The 20,203-nt window shown below is 36.6% G+C and overlaps 1 protein-coding gene across 9 annotated transcripts in view; it reads right to left on the reverse strand.

Moving 5' to 3' along the window:
• Nucleotides 1–642: 642 nt before the first annotated feature.
• The window catches only part of TSPAN12 (tetraspanin 12), a 71,160-nt gene continuing 51,599 nt past the window's right edge, over nt 643–20,203 (reverse strand). For all 9 annotated transcript variants that reach the window (XM_063815547.1, XM_063815546.1, XM_063815545.1 and 6 more), the window contains 2 exons: nt 19,974–20,117; nt 643–2,217 (listed from right to left, as the gene is read on the reverse strand). In XM_063815547.1, coding sequence (XP_063671617.1) covers nt 1,912–2,217; nt 19,974–20,117 — 450 coding nt within the window. In that variant the 3' untranslated portion in view covers nt 643–1,911. The remainder of the gene's footprint in view (nt 2,218–19,973; nt 20,118–20,203) is intronic.

Below are 20,203 nucleotides of genomic sequence, written 5' to 3' on the forward strand. Positions count from 1 at the left end.
TTTACTGAGCCCAACATATTATATGCTTGCTCTTGCTGTGACTGTAAGACATATCAAAAAAAGCAGCAGCTAAATTTGACCATTATACAAATAATTCAAACAAAACTCATATATAGCTATCTCAGTTACGTGGGTATTTTAGGTGAAATTACAGGGATTTGGGGTATTGAGGAAGTTATTAAAAGGGATGCTTTTGGCTCTGATTGAACAAGTAATGTACTCGGTTTTCATTAAAATCTATGGAAGATTTTAAACATGGCAGTCAATTTCAAGGATTGTATTCCTTAACTCATTTGAAGAGAATTTGAAATTAACTAAGAGACTCATAGTCTCTTAAAAATTAATAAGTTATAAAACTGTGATATGCAAACATTGAAAAGATAAATGAACACAAATGGGCATATTTTTATATTATCTCAAACAAGTATATTATTTAACATTTAGGTAAAAAGCAAAAGTGAAAAATGGGCATCTTTTTGACTCTTCTCAGTGAAAATACATATTCTTATAGGTCCATTCCGGAGTTTGGAAATCAATATTAATACTTTATGCAATCATTCTTTCTCATGTTTTTCTCCCCTTGATAATCTTCTCAAGTGGCATAAGCTTGTAATGTATTAAAAAGTAGGCAGAGACAAATCATTACTCTCTAGAAAATATTTATTGACACATTTTAATTTTCTTTCCATATTCTGAGAAATAAACAAAATACACAAAATACAGTAAAATGCACTTTTCCCATTTCAAATAAATATACTATACTCTTGTAAAAAAATTTAATAATCTGTGTAATTTGCCACAGTATATTAATCAGTGAAATAAAACAAAGAATCTCTAAATTGTCATGTTTTAATGATTCTCACAAGCATTTTTCTGGAGAAAAAGAACACTATTTTCTGTAGAATTTATATTGACTTGGAGACTACTGCTTCTTGTTTGGAGAAGGCAAAGATAAGCTTTTTAAAAAGTGTTTAGTGTCAAAAAGAGTCTTCATTTGGGAGAAAAACAGCATACAAGTCCTTTCTGAATCAACTAAGTTATGTGCAAATTTTCTTGTTAATACTTCCTAAAGACCAGACTACATTCTGAATAATGATTCCTATGTATCACACTGGTAATTTTCAAAATTAGTGGTTAAGTATTTAAATAACAGTTATATGTGTAATATAAGCCCAGGACAGAACAGTAAGCTCTATTAACAGGAAAGGCTAAAAATAATGATGCTATACAGGACAAATTTTCCTTTTCATAATGGTTATTCTTAACATTATCAGAATGAAATCGACTGAATTATACAGATTTAACACAGACTTATATACAAAAAGATCCCTGATCAGCTTAAGACAATGTGTTAGCTTGCTCTTTTAAGTGGTAAGAATATTTTAGTAACCAGCAAAAATCACATTTAGGTAGTCACCAATATTGAAAGTTTTCTGATATATAATTTATTTAGCATCAGAAGAATAGATCGCTGAGTAATAAAAGTTATTAGTATTTTCTAACTTCCTATGTTAGCATTTAATTAGTACTTTATATACTAGTTGGTAGAAGTAAATCAACCTTTACTATGGCTCCAGTCCCACCATATGTGACTCGTTTGCATGGATGAGGAAATGCTAATCAAACCATGCTGCTTCAAAACATAACTGTGTTCAGTAAAATTCATACACAGGCTACAAAGTGGGTATGACATCTGTCTTCAGCATTTTAAGGGCATCAATTATTGTCCAGGTGGTGACTTATGACATGAAACTTTTCCATCCTTATTTTAAAGCATAGAATAGTATATGCTTAGGTGTTATTTTATGGCAACATTTTTATTTCTACATATTTCTGAAACACATAGTATGTACTCAAAAATTCACAAGTCCAATAAAACAAGTTTGTGGTTTTCTTCTGTGACATTTCTTTTTATAATTCCTCCATCTCAAAGTGTGTATTAAAGCTGTTTGCCATGGATGTGTGTTCAAAGATTCTTGACAGGCTTGGTTTCAACAGTTCTACTGAGGGACATGACAGGTGCTGAGAGTTGTCATTCTTCAAGGACATCATTTGGTCTGTCCCAGGCTCCCTTCTATCATAATACAGAGCCCAGAGCAGAGTAATGGTGAGAATCATGGCCAGGATTTGTGTCACCCCAATGGAGATTCCCAGAAACCTCAGCACCTGCAGTTGTTTGGTTCCTCTCAAAAAGGAATACATTTTCTTCCCACAACCCTGTAAAAGAAATACATGGTCAACATTACTTTAGATATGTTACAGAAGGCCAAAAATAGTTAATGAAAGCAAACAATCTGTATCAGTTAATGAAATCAGACTACTTGGATCATAAAGTTTAAGACAGTGGTTCTCAGGGAAAGCTGATGAGAAGGAGAGAGGGAGGTGTGTAGCTTTTGAAAAGCCTGTCCAGCTGATTCCGATGAGCCAACCCCTTCTTTTGTCTCTCTCAAAACCTGAAATTGAGACCCACTGACATAAAACCCAACATCTAAAGCAGGGGTTGACAAACTTGTTTTCTTTTTTTAGAGAGACAGATAGTAAATATTTTGGGCTCTGTGGGCCATATGGTCTCTATGGCAACTACTCATCCCTGCCACTGTCACAAGAAAGCAGCCATAGATGGTAAGTGAATGAATGAATGTGGCTGGGTTTCAGTGAAACTTCAAACACATAAAAAGGCATTAGGCCAGATCTGGCACACAATGCTTATGATTTAATAATACTTAACACCGGTTTGGTAAAGTCGCTTCTCTGGCCGCCTTAACCTATTTGATACAAACACAAGAAATTTGCACAAACACAGACACACACATACATTCTGTGGGAAACTAACATAGACATCACAAAGACAACTCACCAAAATTTAAGTATTTTACAAAGAGTTCCACTCAAGTATTCTATAAGAGCTCATTCACTCTTAGATTTATGTGTTGTTTTAATAAGCATCTTTATATGACACAGTGATACAGGAGATAGAAATTATTTAGGCAGATAGTGAGGGTAAAAGAGTCCTCAGTGGAATTTCCCTTTTAACAAAAAGCAGCTCCAAAATCATTAATAGAACTGCCTGAAAAATCGAGCTGTAGACATAGACAAGCAAGCTGGAAGCTTGCACAGGTGAATGCCAGCAGCTGTGCCAACAGAAAAGGGCTACCTGGGGGCCACATATGTTCAACATGGAGGGTCCATCGTCCCTTGTCTTTGTGTATACAGTAAAGAAACAGGTAATATGGTGCCAGCCAAGTAGAGGACCATCTGCACAATAAAAGATTAGGGTGGGGGGTGGCCAGATTTTCATGCACTATGCGAATGGTACACCTGATCTGACCAATCTTTCGTGCCCTGTGTAAATCAGACTCCGCCTCCTCAAGCTCATCTTTAAAACCTATTGCATTTTGCTGTGGACCGGAAAACCCACTCGGGAACCCTCTCTGCAGGAGAGACTTCTTCTCTTTCTTGTGCCTATTAAACCTCCACTCTTAACCTCACTCCTTGTGTGTTCGCATCCTTGATTTCCTTGGCCCAAGACAACTAACCTTGGGTATTACCCCAGATGAACAATGCCACTTCAACGGTATAGTATAATGGTTAAGATCATGAACTGCTATGTCATTTGGGGCAAGTTACTTAATCTCTCTGTGCTTCAGTTTTCTTGTCTAAAAACATAGATGGTAATAGTGCTTACCTGTCTGAGATGTTGGGAGGATTAAACGCACAGACACATTTTAACACTTAGAATAGTGCCTCATACATGTTAAGAACCCAGTAGGTACAATCTCTTGTCTGATGTGTCAGTTCACAGATTAGAAAGTAGAAAGATCAAATTAAAAATAGATGGAAAATCTATGATTAGCAGATATTAATGGAAAAGTATGAGGCACAACACTTCATGAAAGAGTATGAAAACACCAGAAGCACAGCATTATGTCACCAGTGAGTACTTCTGCACAGAGCAAGGTGGCTGCTACTGTTTTACAGGACAATGAGATAACTGTCCAAAATGATTACTTGCTCCTGAGACATTAGATCATTAGCTTCCTGATGAAGCAGAGAAATATTTTACATAGCTTGGGAAGAGTCACCTCAAAATTTGTTAAGTTAAAAAGGTTTGGCTTCAGACATCTGGAAAATTAATTTGCACGGCAACTTCATTTAACATCATTACCAAATAATGTGGCACTATTTTCTCACATCTATCTTTGAAGAAATTGATATAAAACAGCCTTGGATCATGTTTAGCTGATTCCTTACCTATGTGCTCAGTATTTAGTACAAAAATGGACTTTTAGTGAATAATTAGCATGAATATATTCATATTTTAGTAATAATAATTATAATAGATTTCAGAATTAGAGCTAAACTGGCTGGGCGTGGGGGCTCACGCCTGTAATCCCAGCACGTTGGGAGGCCAAGGCGGGCAGATCACTTGAGGTTTAGAGTTTGAGACCAGTCTGGCCATCACGGTGAAACACTGTCTCTACTAAAAATACAAAAATTAGCTGGGCATGGTGGTGCATGCCTGAAATCCCAGCTACTTGGGAGGCTGAGACATGAGAATTGCTTGAACCCAGGAGGCAGAGGTTGCAGTGAGCTGAGATCGCCCCACTGGACTCCAGCCTGGGCAACAGAGGGAGACCTTGTCTCAAAAAAAAAAAAAAAAAAAAAAGATTTAGAGGTAAACCATTCAAGGATACAAAATTTCAGTTAGGAGGAATAAGTTCAAGAGGTTTACAATACAACGTGGTGACTATAGTTAATAACAATGTATTAGTTATTCAAAAAAGTAAGCCATTCAATAAATATATATGCCGATGATTCAACTCTGTGAAATGCTGTCAGTCAATTACTTGATTTTTACCCTTTCAATAGTCTCTGGGGCTTAAATTGTATCTATATTGGCTTAAGATCTCCTACCTCTTTAGACTAATTCATTTTAAGCTAAGAAACTGTGCCAGAAAAGTAATGTTTCCTTTTCAAATCTGTGAATAAAACAAGGCAGAGGTTGATAATTAAGTACAGTATATCATGTTTCATATCTTGGCACTGTTTAAAGTCTATTTCAGTTTATCTGAAACAATCACATTTATTTTTAAAATGGTACAGTAAATTCTATCACCTAGGATGGTTGGGGAATGAGACCTATTAATACTGAACACTTTAGAATGGGAGGGGTCCTTGGAAGTCATGAATTCAACTTATTATCTTTTAAAAACATGGCAAAAAAGCACTTGTAGAGTGACATAGCAAAACTGGCATGGGAAGGACCTCCAAAGAATCTCTACTCATGTAATCAATGAAAACACTGGCAAAAAACCTGTTAACCTCAATTTTTCTAGAATTCTGGAAATTAACCAAAGTCTTGCGGCAATCTGAGGAGCGTTTATTCACGAAAAGCTGCTGAATCTCTTAGGAACAGCAAGTGCTATGGAATTACCATTTGCCCTATTCCCATCCCTGCTCCCCTCAGCAGCCTAGAAAGCCAAGAGCCTGCAATCCTGGTGAGAACTGGCAGCCTAGCCGCCACCAGAGGGCGCAGAATGGGGTTGCAGCTCCTTCAAGGCGCCTCTCCCGGAGGATTGCTACTGTATGGCTGGTCTGGCCTGGAAGACCCCACTCAGGAGGATGTCTTTATTTGACCTGAACTTGAAGCTCGACTAGGGAACAGCCTCCGGTCCCTCCCTCTCCAGGAGGTTACCAACGACAGTTAGAGGTAACTATTGATCTCTGAGGCTGCCTGAGGCAGTTGGTAACAGTTGTGCACATGGGGGCTTGACAAGCTCTGACATATTCGTGGAGATCTCGAAAATTACACACATGAATAGGGCTGTGCTTAGGTTCAGGGGCTGTGCATAGTCCCAGGAAAGACCTGCAAAATCCTAAGATCTCTCCTCTGGCTGACCTTGAAGCTCTGTGCACCCTTGGTAAAGGCCGGGAGACTCACTGGTTCTAGGCATCTAAGGAAATCTCTGTTCATTCATTAACTGACCACTAAGCTAACTGAGTAGAAACTTCAATGACCACATGTGACAAAGAATACAGCCTTTACAGAATTAGTTTAGAAAATGCCATCGAACCAACAACTAAACAGAGCAAACGCTGGAGAGGTGGAAAAATCTGATTTTCAGAGCTGTCACATTATATTATTTAAAATGTCCTGTTCTCTTAAAGAAAAACAGTTATAAGACATGCAAAGAAACAAAGTATGACTCACAGGGGAATAAAAAAACAATGAATGAAATTGCAGTTCTAATGAGAGGGACTCCTCGCCTCACTAGACAGCCCTGTCCACACCGGAACAACACTAATTTTTAACAAGCACTCCCTTGTTGGAACCTGCCTTCTTTGTAAGGATGCACTGGTTCTAACTCCGCTCTCAACCCTTCCCTTTTCCATAAGGTAGACAGTCATAGCTGAAGAATCAATTATCCCTTTCTCTTTAATTATTCTCCTCTCCAGGCTAAACAGTCCTAGTTTTCAAGTTTTCCAAATATGTACACTTAATCTTTCTGTTGATCCTTTTCTAGACTGTGTTGATTCTGTCAATGTTTCTTTGAAAATGACATTGATTTGTAACTTTAAAAAACTATAAAATGCAATGACATATTAAGACAATCAAGGTGAAAATGACTTTGGATTCCAATGACAAAACAGCTTTTTTGGTTGCCCAGAAATGTAGACATGCAATTGTACTGACACATCACATAGTTGGGACTTGGTGTCCTTCCAGATCACTGGTCCCTTAAGATTATCTTCACACTCAGGTAGGCAAGTATGCTTTGTTCCAAGCAAAGGTCCTACCTAGTTAGACTCCTCCATTTATATAGCAAAATATCAGGTGATCATTTCCTCATTTTGTTTAAAAAGCATACAGGTAACTCCTCAAACAAGGCAGAACTTCAGTCCTTAAATTTGTCATCAGAATTCATTAAACTATATTTTATGCTTCTCTATCAAGAGTCTCTCCAAAAGAGGTGTCAACTACAAGTTGTCTAAAAGAAATGAAATCAGTTGACATCTCAGTACTGTATGTCCATCCGTCAAACCAGGTCACCAAAATGTGCCAACTTGCAATATATTAACTTATGCCCTTGCATATTATTTTCCACCAAGGTGTATTTAATGATATGTATTGGAAAACACCATAAGAAACTGCTCTATAAAATTTGTGAAAAATGATATTGAAGATATTTTTTCTTGATAAAGTAGTAGATATAAAATCCCACTTGATAAAATATTTAGAATTTTGCTCCCTTTGAGGTTAGAATGTTTGCTCTCCTAACATTAGAATTATGGTGATGATTGTACCTCCTTTTCACCTGAGCTGTCAGAAAGCTGAGAGGCAAACAGGACACTCAACCACAGTAACTGTCTGTCTTCATGTTAAGCACCTCTGCTTACTCTTTCCTTTAACCTTGACTTTCCAATTCTGTTTATATTTTATTATTAATTTACTGTATTTTTGTTGTATGCTGCCCTATATCCTTTAATAAATTCAATTTTAAAAGATACAGAGTATAATTATTTAAGTAAAAGCACAAATTTCTCTATAGTACATGCAATTAAATATTTCTTTGCTGACTCATTAGGCATGTAGAAACTTGCAGCAGACAGGCATTGATATAATTAGTACATTTGTCCCCACCCAAGTCTCATGTTGAAATGTAATCCACAGTGTTGGAAGTAAGGCCTGGTGGGAGGTGTTTAGATCATGGGGGTAGTTTCCTCATGAATGGCCATCCTCTTGGTGATAACGGAGTTCTCCCAAGATCTGTTTCTTTAAAAGTGTGTAGCACCACCCCCCATCTCTCTCTCCGGTTCCTGCTTTGGCCATGTGATGTGCCTGCTGCCGCTTTGCATTTTGCCATGTGTCAAAGCTCCTTGAGGCCTTCCCAGGGGCAGATACCATTATCACTTGCCTTTCCTGTACAGCCTGCAGAACCATAAGCCAATTAAACTTATTTTCTTATAAATTACCCAGTCTCAAGTATTTATTTCTAGCAATGGAAGAATTGCCTAACACAGGTGTCATGCTGAATATCAGTGAATCATTTTCACAAGTACTTAAATTTAAGAACCAACTTTCCAAAGAATAGCTCTCTTCTTGAGAGGACAGTCAGTATTTTTCCAGATTTGTCTGTATAAGATGATTGACCTCCTCAGTCACTCTGTAAATTCTTCATTGAAATAGCTCCAGGGTTTTCTGTCTGTTCTGAATCACTCTTATTGAAGTAATTCAACCTGAACATAACCCTGAGCATATTTTGAGCCAGTCAAATAATTATGCATAAGGTTTACATTTTTCAGTGTAAACTTGTCTTGAAAAGTAAGACATTAAGTCTAGATAAAAAACATAGATGTGTTTATATGTATTTATTATACTATTTATAGATATCTAGCTGCATAAACAAACATTTCTGTAGAGTAAAAAGAGGAGACAAATGATAAAATTCAAAACTGCATTTCATTTCATAAAGAGTATTTTATTCAGAATAGGAAAGAACTGAAGTGTACTTATTTGCTTTTCTCAAAATAAAGCACTGAATTAATTTTACTTGAAAATGTTTTCTTCCTAAATAAAGCTAGGTTAGCCCCATGTTAATAACTTCAGATAATGCAAAGGTATGAATAAGACATGTTGGCTAACCTACTTTACTTGCTACAATATTAAAATTCTGGTCAACTATTAGTTGTAAATAATAACGCTACCTTTATCAGAGAAAAATCACAAATCCCCTACATTTCCTGGAATCTATTTGAAGCCATGTCAGGATGCCTCATTTCACTTGAGGAAATTATACACTTGAAATTATTCTCTGATCTATCTCCAAAATGAGTTTCTAAAATTGGAAGAACACCCATGGCTTTTCAGTACTCAATATTCACAGGCCACATCAAAAAGTTGGGCAGCCTTTTAATGTGCTTATGAAGATAAAGTGTAAATAAAATCTAGGTGCCAATACATGCCAATATTAATATTTTTGTAAATAAACATAACTCTCATTTGAAATAGCTATATTGATTATCAGATGAAAATATACAGTCTTCAACCCTCTTTCTTCTAGAATTGAAGTAAATGACAGCAGTTAATGAGCTCACAAGATTTAAACAGGTTAGACCAAAAGTTCTCCACTGATAATCTTAAGCTCTGCAGGGAAATAATGCTTCCTTTAAAAAAAGCAGCAAGCAATAAAATTCACTACAAGACTTTCTGTTCTTTAGCTCTCTCTTAGGAGAACAGAAAGATAACTAAATCTGTACATAGAAAATGCAGTAGAAAAAAGTCATCTTATTATTTCTTGATATACGAAAGGTCCTCATATCTCATTTAACCCTCGCAATATCCCTATTACATAGGTAGAATAACGAAATGTAAAAGACTGCATTTACTGATCATTTTTCATTTTTACCAAAAAAATGTATTTACAAAGAGGCTAGAGTCAGAAAACCTGGAAGGCTTCTTGCTCACTAGTGAGGCCAGTTCCAGCAGCCTGAAGGAGCAGAGTTTATTCACAAACCCCTCCTGCAAATATTTTCTCTCTTGGGGGCCCATTTGGGCACCTTAAATTTGCATCTATAAGAAGTTAGAGGGTGTTAAAACAAGCAAAGTGAAAAACTGGACCAAGTCCCAAAAACTTTGACCTGAAAATCTACCTTCAGCAGCACAAACGCACATAACCAGAAAATACACACTTCACTGTCATTTCAAGCAAAACTAAGGACAATTTAGTTAGTTAAAAATCTAATCATAGATCAATAAATTTTCTACTTACTTCAATAAATACCTTAAAAAATTGTTGTTATTGTTGTCATCGGCTACCACTGTGGTAAGTGGTATACTAACAGTTTCTCATGTCGTATCTCAATTTATCTTTGTATATTACAGTGATGTGGGTACTATTAATATCTTAGTAGAGATAAGGGAATTGGGATGTAGAAGAAAAAAATCTCTACACTCAGCTTGCTCTTTACCATGTAGTCACCATCTCAAAATTTTAGTATCTCTGCCCTTAAGTGTTGGCAGGTCACAGAGTTCTGTCCCTGGCTGCATACATTGCATCATTTCCTTGTGTGGTCTTATTTCCCTCCACACCTTCATTGCCTCATGTACACTGATGACACCCGTGTAAACTTAGTCCATCCACCCACTCACCCACCCAGTCTGTCCTCCACTTGATCCACAGTAATTAGTGTTTATATAAGAACATAGCTTCTGGCTGGGCACGGTAGCTCATGCCTGTAATCCCAGCACTTTGGGAGGCCGAGGCAGGCGGATCACGAGGTCAGGAGACAGAGACCATCCTGGCTAACATGGTGAAACCCCGTCTCTACTAAAAATACAAAAAAAATTAGCCAGGTGTGGTGGCAGGTGCCTGTAGTCCCAGCTACTCAGGAGGCTGAGGCAGGAGAATGGCGTGAACCTGAGAGGCGGAGCTTGCAGTGAGCCGAGATGGTGCCCCTGCACTCCAGCCTGGGCGACAGAGTGAGACTTCATCTCAAAAAAAAAGAATATAGCTTCCTAGCCTGACCACATTTCCCAGCCTCCCTTGCAGCTAAGCAAAGCCATGTGAGTTCCTGCCAATAAAATCTGAACAGTGGTGTTAAGTGTAGGCCTTCATGCATTGGGAGTTCTCTTTCTCATTCTCTTTCTCTCCATGACTGGAACTGGAGAAAAACAGGACCAACTTTGGAAGACAAGATATTTAAAAGGCAAAGTTGTCTCATCATTCTGGCCCTTGGATGAACTTGTGCAGCAGAGCTGCCTGGCAGCATAGACTAGGTCATTGGTCTATGAAAGAGAGATAAACTCCCAGCTTATCCAAGCCATTGTATTTTGAGTTAGCACTTTCTTTAATTAGTACACACACAAAATCCATATCTCTAGCTGAGTTCTGTCTCCGAAGCTCATATTGCCTCCTGGGTTTCTGCACATGGAATACCTGACAAGAACCTTAAATCCAGTATTTCCAAAATGGAACTACTCAACTCTAACCACTCCCTTCAGTAAATGGCTTCCTCACTGTCAGAGTCCAAATCAGAGTCAAGAATGCTTGCAACTTCCCTGTCGTTCACTCCCCACAGCCAATTTATAACCCAGTCCTGTTCATTCTGCCTCTGACATATCTTTCACATTCATTCCTTCCTCTCCATATTAAATGCCACAACCTGAATTCCAGCCCCTACCATCACATGATTTATCTGTTACAGTTTCCTACCTTAATTTCCCTGCCTTAAGACCCAATCTTCAGCTTAATTTCCCCACCTCAACTCATTCTCTACAATGCCAATAGCATGATGTTTAAGCTTAAATCTAAAATTGTTATTTCGTAAGGTACTTTTTCAGGTCAAAATATTATCATGGCTTTCACATCCATAAATTTTAAGGGCAAAATTTGCAAGTCTCTACTAATAGAGTCCAAAAGGAAACATTGTTTGATTGAATAGACGGAATAGAGAACAGGAAACTCACAATTGAATGATGTCGAGAAACAGAGTGAAAGAAAAGAAGAATGCATTTGTATACCTGAAACGAAACTGGCAAAATAGTTCAAGTCCTGATTCGATCAAGCAAAGCCTGAAGATAAAAAGGGATCTTCCCCCCTACCAAGCCCAAATTGATCCTGCAGGGCTTTGAATGATAAAACAGATACCACCGCAAGTCACAGTCAACCAGATCTCATCAGCAGCTACTTGCAGAGGAGATAATGAAGTCAGTAGAGAGACAGGAGGGAGCATCTTTGACTTTATATAAAAGAACCCTGAGAATGGAAATTCTTGGGGATATTCCATCTAAATAACCACTGAACCTGCAAACTGCAAACTGCCTACCGTTGACTATCTGAGCAGGAGGCTTTATGGATGTTTATCTGAGAACAAAGTTTCATTATTAAAAAATCAGAATCCTATGACTACATTGTCCTAAACCGTCTTTTTATAGTAATGCCTCAAATTTGTGAATATGTTTCCCTTTTTATTTGGCAACTATTCGCAGACTTCAGTATAAAATGCCCACATATTATCAGGACATACAGGAGTCTTCAGAATCCAATCCCTGCCTTCGGTATCCCTGTAAATGTGGCCCTTCTCACACCCTGTGCTCCAGCTGTGCTCTCTTGCTTCCAGCTCTAACTTTGCCCCATTATTTCTTGGCTGGGAATGCCCTTTTTCGACCCTGTGCCACCATAATATTTTCTGCACGTGGCTTACAGCTACTTATTCTTTAAGATTAGAAGCCCAAAGAGTTACTACCACTACTATGTGTTCCCACTGGGTATCTCAATCATAAAGACAATAGCAATTAAGGATTGCCTGCTCTGTATCAGCCTCCTTTTTTTGGTGCCCCACTTAAATATTTTCTAATTCCTACCTTTTCTTTTAGCGACTCATGATGTGGGGAATCTGTTCTATGCAGACCTGACCAACTTCTATGTTGGTGTAACTAGCCAGTACCTAGCTGGAGGTCTAAGCTATGACTTCTCACTCCCTGCCTTAGCCTTCTCTTTTAATACTTGCCCCTAATTTTTTGTTTCAAGTGTGGCAATTTACTTGGTCTGAAGTAGAATCCTACTAATAACCAGAGAGCTGGGTTGTCTGGGAAAAAAAACAGTTGACCTTATAACTAGGTGGAGCTTGCCAGAAGGCCAAGTCCACTCCGAACCATGGCCTTTTATTCCCACAACACTCTGTCAGATCTCCACTTACGGCTCAGGAGTGATGAGGAAACATTTATTTTTAATATATTTATTATATTAAATATTGATTACAATATTTTATTTATTTATGTATATAATTTAATTTATATATAATTTAATTATATAATTATTTTTATAATTATATATAATTATTTTTAATTAATTATATATTTAATTATATAGTTAATTAAATATAATTATTATATTTAATTATATATAGAATTATATATAGAATTATATATAGAATTATATATAATTCTATATATAATTAAATATAATAATTATATTTTTAATTAAATATAAAATTATATATAATTCTATATATAATTAAATATAATTATATATAATTATATACAATTAAATATAATTATTATATATAATTATATATAATTAAATATATCAAAATATATAATTAAATATACATAATTTAATTATATAATTATTATATTATTATATTAAATATTTATTATAATATTTAATTTATTTATATATAATTTAATTTATACATATAATTTAATTATATATAATACATATATTAAATAAATATTTATTATATTTATTTAATATAATATTAATTATATTAATATTTAATAATTTAATAATTAATATAATATATTAATATTAATTAAATATTAATAAATATTTAATATATTTATTATATTAAATATTTATTATAATAGAATGTTGTATATGAAAATTACAAAGCAAAAGTTATTTCTATCAGTCAAAACAAACAGACATACTGTATTGGCTCATCTTTCTAATTGGTCAAAGATGTTAGCAGGAAAGGAGTGTTAACAAAAAGTGTTGAGAACTAAAATATCGCCCAGAAAAAATAATATTGGTTATAAAACAAATATCATTTGCCAAGGACAGCAGAGTATAGAGGAGACAGGTGAGAGCAGTATTTCTAATCAGGATGAGGGCTCAGAGTGTGAATTCATGAACTCAAACATCATACAACACTCAACGGAGAGAATAAAACCCTCAAACAGCCCATCCCACATGGTTCACCACTGATACAGTTTCTCTCCATGACCAAACTCTGTTCAGGCTCCACTGAGTTCTTTTTCAACCGAACCTTGACGTTTGGACTTGGTGTTTGTCTCTGCATTGTCCAATTTTAGCAAGAATCTTGGTAAGCTGGTAAGAATGGTGAGATTCCCCATTCTTCATACTTGATCATCCTTGATACCTAACTGGCTTCTTCCTTATCCATCCATTGTCCAGCTGATGTCTGATCACCCTGGCCTGCCTTCAGTACGAATCTTGTTAGGTAGGGTTTGATAGAATCCCATCCCTCACCACTATGTTTCCTCTGAATGATTTTCCATTCTCTGACCCCCAACCTGTTCCTTGACTATAAATTCCCACTTGCCCGTGTTGTATTCTGAATTGAGCCTAATCTGTCTCCCCCACTGCAAGACCACACTGCAGTGGCCTTATTCCTATCCCAATAATCCCTGCTGAAATAAAGTTTTCCTTATCGTTTTTTTTTTTTTTTTTGAGACAGAGTCTCACTCTGTCGCCCAGGCTGGAGTGCAGTGGCACAATCTAGGCTCACTGCAACCTTCACCGCCTAGGTTAACCTCCCAGGTTTAAGTGATTCTCCTTCACCTCCCAGGTTTAAGTGATTCTCCTGCCTCAGCCTCCCAAGTAGCTGGGACTACACACATGCACCACAGCGTCCAGCTAATTTTTGTATTTTTAGTAGAGTTAGGGTTTCATCATGTTGGGCTGGTCTAGAACTCCTGACCACAAGTGATCCACCCGCCCCAGCCTCCCAAAGTGTTGGGAATACAGGTGTGAATCACCGTAACCGGCTCCTTATCTTGTCTTTAACAAGTGTCATTAAATGATTTTTTTTTCTTTAGCAACATGAGCTACTCTCACTTTTAACCTGGAGGAGCACCTCTACAAGTCTACCTTCTGTGAGCACTGGTAACCCATACACATTTGTCATCATGAGGTTCTTTTTCCTGTAAGCCAGGACTCGGAGAAAAACGTCACATCCCTTCAAAATCACACCCCCTGTTGTTCCCAATTTCCTCTATTTGTCAATGTTTTCTAGCATTGGGAGAAGAAATAAATAAACTTCTAAAGAGGCATAAATGGGTTTGTCAAAGTGGAAATTATTAAGAATATTTAAAACTCTAACCCAACACATGGAACACACAAAGTCTGAGGGTCTAAAGGAAAAGTGTCCCAAAGGCACACAAGTGTGGAGGACATGTCTGTGTCCAGCCCTTACATAAATCTGTGGGAATACTACTTTTCTGAAGAAGCAGCCAATATATTTGAACAGTAGTCTTTCTTCTAACTACTAGACAAAGAAATGTGTCTCTGGAGGTATATTTTAGTTGATGTTCTGTCCCTCTTTGTTTTACATTTTGAGTCAGTCCATTTGAAGCAGGGCCTATTGTGAGCCTGTTTACTTCCATTTATTTTTCTTGAGGTAGCACACAGAGGAGTAAAATGGCATTTCAGCCTTTTTGAGGGGCTGCTTATGCTAAGTTTCCTATCTGAGACAGTAAGTGCTGCAACTATTCTTTACAACTGTGTTTTCTTATTCTCTTACATATGGAACCCCAAGAAGAGTTGAGGAAAGCTATGGCTCTTATTTCCTGGAAAAAAAATGGATATAAAATATTGAAAACAATTTTTGCAGTATCATTTTTTCCTTGAAGTCCATCCAAGAAGAGCCCTGGTCCATGGGCAAGAGGTTGAGTGTCCCTGCTCTATAAAGACTTATTTTCTAACTGCTGTCTTTTATGTCTTTTATTTATGCTTCTCTTCTCCAGGTCAAGTCAAGACACTGCACTTCAGTAACTGATATGATGAAAAACTCAGCAGGTGAGAGAAGACAAGAGATACCATAGGCTTGTGCTTTGCCAACTTAAACTCTGAGTCTGATATTTTGCCAAGGCCAAGTCTTACACCTCGCATTTAGAATGTGGTTACACAGGTGATTCCAAAGAACAGGGGAGTGGGCTGTCAGTAATCACGGGCCCAGACCACCCAAGGGTGGGCCTTTATACTTGCAGTTTCCTCGGCCCAAAACACTGTTCCCCAGCATGGGTGCTTACTTTTTGTCAACTGGTCTCAGTTCACATATCACCTCCTAAGAGGGCCTATTCCTAACAATCTATCTTAAGTAACTCCCTCACCAACAAAGCTCCAGCACATTACCCTGTTCAGAGTCTTCAAAGTGCTTACCACCACCTGAAATTATTTTCTATTGCTGTTTTTTTTCTTGTTAAACGTATGTATCCGTAACTAGAATATAAATTACATAGGAGAAGAGATTTTTGTCTGCAACACTCTCTACTATATCCCTAGCATTTAGAAGAGCAAATGGAACCCAGTAGGCAATCACAAAATATTCTGAATGAATGTTGGTTATCGTATCATCATTTTGAATGAGTGAATGTGATAGATCCAAACTGAGGGTCAGAGGTATTTTCATTATAGATTTTTAAACCTATACTTTAATACAAGTTTGTAGCTTATTATGGATATTTGAAGAGCCGTGTGCCAAACCTAACAAGGCTCCTGAATGTTTCTAAATGTGCAATTGTCGCTATATTTCTGCTGTCATTTTTCACAGGTTTCCAAATGCGTCATAAAATATTATTGGGTCAGGGACCATGCGGGCTACCAGATGGTTGAGAATGATTTATTTCCTTGACTTCAGACTACTGAAGAATGATTGCAGGAAAAAAGCCAGTTTTTATCTCTGAGCTTACAGAATATGAAAGATAAGAGAGACCTTGCGGTTCATCTAGTCTGGATTCATTCTTAATTTAAAAACCCATTCTACACTACCAATGACATGGTTATCTGACCTTGACTTCAATATTTTTAGTGATGAGACACTCATTATTTTACAAGATAATCTGTCTCACAATTGGATGGATTTTGATGAGCAAGGTCTTCCTTCTATTGATTCAAAATTTCCTTCCTGTAACTTCTGGCCCTTGGAGCAACAATATGTAAGTCTAGTTCCTGTTCTGAATTATGAACTTTGAAATATTTGAACACATCTCAACTATCTCCCTTCAGTGCTCTCAACTTCTGAATAAACATCCCAAATACCTCCAGCTGTTCCTCACTTATTTCTCCTTTTGGAACCCTCATCTTCCTACTGAATGATCTCTGGACACACCGTAATTAGGAAACATATGTTCTCCAGGGCAAAGTAGAATTATGTCTTATTTTTAATTATGGATTTAATTGTACTTATGCCATAAAACTACTAAATGATCCTCTTTTGTAAATCAACTATGCATATAATTGCATACTGTATAATTACCAATATCAGCATATGTTATAAGTTGTAAAATGCAAAAGCAGGTTACTCTGATATAATAAGCCCCCATCTTAGCTGGAAGTCTGTGTCTAAAGAACATCTCATGGCTGACAATGCCAGCTTGCTATTAAAATTCTTCAGATAAAAATATGAACAAATTTCAAAATAATCTGGGCTATCAACTTGCACATGCACAATAGTATGGCTTGTTTCAATTTCAAAATTCATGGAGCAAGCAATTATAGATATCCTAAAAGTAAAGCATCCCTTTATAAAGTAGTATTATTAGTGAAAACAATCTAAGAAAAGCAGTGAGGATGAATTGCAGTTTTACAACAATAAAATTATATTAAATGTTTAATGTGGAACAGTCTTCAGCTAAATAAAGCAAAACTGAAGAGAATTAGTCCATATTCAGACTTTATGGGAAGATCCGGTAAGTTGATCTCGTGATCAATAGTAGTTATAATCATATCATCAGTATTAATCACTAAAGCAGATACAAATTATACCATAATGTTGTGGCCCAATAATTGTCCATATTGACTCGCTACCAGTAAAAACTAACAAATGGACAATTCACACTAGGAAATTTGGTAGGTTTCAATTTACACATCTATACTTCTAGCTATACTGTAGCCATCTGTTCTTTTAATGTCTAATAGTAAGTTATAGTATATTTGAATATCCATAATATGTTTATATGTAATACTACCTCAGAAATATTAGTACTGTTTTCCATTTTATGGAATAAGCAGGAGTTTGCTGCATTTATTAGTTGATGATTCCTACTACAGACACTAGCCAATATTCAGCTTTCACCCAAAACAAAAGAACTAGGTTCAGTGTCATAATCACTGAAGAACCTACAGACACTAACCTACAACAACTTTCTGTTCAATAAACTATATTTTGTATATTCCTTTTCATTCAAAGCCAAATGTTTCTAAACAAAGTATGTATAAAACAATAACATCCAAACATAATGCTTCTCAGCAGTGTGAGCATGACAAAAAGTATTCTGATCATCTTTTAAAATAAAAAGCCTGAATTATTCAACTGTTTGAATAATTCTTGTGATTGGTTGGATTATGTCCTCCCAAAATTCGTATGTTAAAGAGCTTAGTACCTCAGAATGTGATCTTATTGGAACATAGGATTGTTGCAGATGTGACTAAGATGAGGTCCGACCGGAGGACAGTGGGCCCCTTGTCCAATATGACTGTTGTTCTTATAAAATGGGAAAATTTGGAGACACACAGACAAGGAAAACACCACGTGAAGATGAAACAGATCAGGGTGATGTTTCTAAAAGACGAGGAACCAGGAAAATTGTCAGCACACCACCAGAAGCTAGGGGAGAAGCATGAAATAGATTTCTCCTCATGGCCCTCAGAAGGAATCAACCCTGCTGACACCTTAATCTTGGAGTTAGCCTCCAGAACACTGTGACAATAAATTTACGTTGTCAGAGCCACTCAGTTTGTGGGACTTTGTTATGGCAGCTCTAGGAAATTATAACAATTTTTAAACTCCTAAAAAATACTTGGCACTCTCCTTTGGGGCATGCCTTCAGGGCCCAAAGCACTTTATTTTGGATATCCTTAAATGGTGACATATTCTTGTCTTCTGAGATATGAGTAACAGCCCAGAGTTACTCATATCTATGAATATAATGGATCACTTGTATAGGTAGTACAGCATTCTTTTAATTAATTACAACATCCAAATTAATTAATTTACAATATAAATTGACTGCCCATCTCAACAACTGCCTTTGGCAGAGAGTCTAAAAGATGTTTTGAATGGTAGTATTCTTAGGAATAAAAAGTATAACCTCCTAAGATAACCACCTTGAAATATATCAAAATGCAGGTGTTATAAATCCTGTTGTGTTTTGTTTTAAATTTTCATTCTTTATAGCCCTACTATGTATACATGAGTTATATTATGAATAGTGTGAGCAGTGCCTTGTGATACCAGGTACTTGACTAGAGGTGTATGTGGGGAATGATCCCAACCCCTTAGCCTAAGCAGTTTCCTTTCTATCTGATTCACATTTTGCATTTCCATTCTAGATAAAGACTGCCTAACAAAACTTTCTGTGATGATAGAAATGTCTTATATCTGCATTGTCCAGGACAGGGGCCACTAGTCACAAGTGGCAGTTGAGCACTTGAGATGTAGCTAGTGCAACAGAGGAACAGACATTTTAATTTTAATTAATTTTAATTCAAATGGCCACATGTAGCTATTTGGCTACTGTAGAGGACAGTGCAGTCTTAGATTTTAATCTGAAAATAGAATTTTACTGCTAACAAAGTCTGAAAATAATCAGTAAAAATGAATGAATAGGAAAACTTCTGCTAAAATGCAGTAATTGATTATTCTGATCAATTCTCCCAGAAAACACAAGTATGTAAATTTCCTGGCCACATGAGGATTGACTTTACCGCCACTGAGCATAAAACTTAATCAGTGAACTAAAACTGACATCACTAATCATTAGCCAGCAGGGGGAGCTGGAGAGTAGCATGGTAGCATTTTCTTTGGAGAGGTTCTTTTTTTTCCCCTTCTATGTGTTGGTGGTCTATGTGGAGGCTCTTAAAATACGTATTCTGTCCAGGAACTCCAAACCCTCTGCTTCTTGCACATCCAGTGTTAACTACATACTCTGCCTGTGTCTGTTTCAAAGGATCCCCAAGCAGTAGGAACTTGATTCAAAACAAAACAGTTCAAAATCCAATTAATTACAAAACCTGGTCTTTCTCAATTCCCTTTATTAAAATGTGATTAATGTTTAGATTTTTATATTGTTTTTTAGCTTTCTTCTGCTTCTCCCCATATTAGAGAAAAATTTTAAGGCCTTTTACATTTAGACAGAGAAGGAAAATTTCATTGGCATATTGTTGACTCTTTAAAGTTATTCCTAAGAAAACATTTATCCATAATAAATTAACCATATATGGCCTCACCTCTTGATAAAGGTCACTGAGATCTTCCTGGTGGGCTTGTTTGGAACATCCTGGGAATTCTCTAACACAGCAGGAATCTGGGGGCCAGTCCATCTCTGTCATTTCCAACCAGTCAGTGAAATATACCACTCCACAGCACTTAAACTGCAAAAAAAAATCACTAGTCAGCCTCAGAAACCACAAAAATATTTTCTTAACTTATAGGAGATTAAACATCAGTTTTTTAAAAT

This window comes from Pan troglodytes, chromosome 6 (genome assembly GCF_028858775.2).
Source record: "Pan troglodytes isolate AG18354 chromosome 6, NHGRI_mPanTro3-v2.0_pri, whole genome shotgun sequence".
In the NCBI taxonomy this organism is placed as follows: Eukaryota; Metazoa; Chordata; class Mammalia; order Primates; family Hominidae; genus Pan; species Pan troglodytes.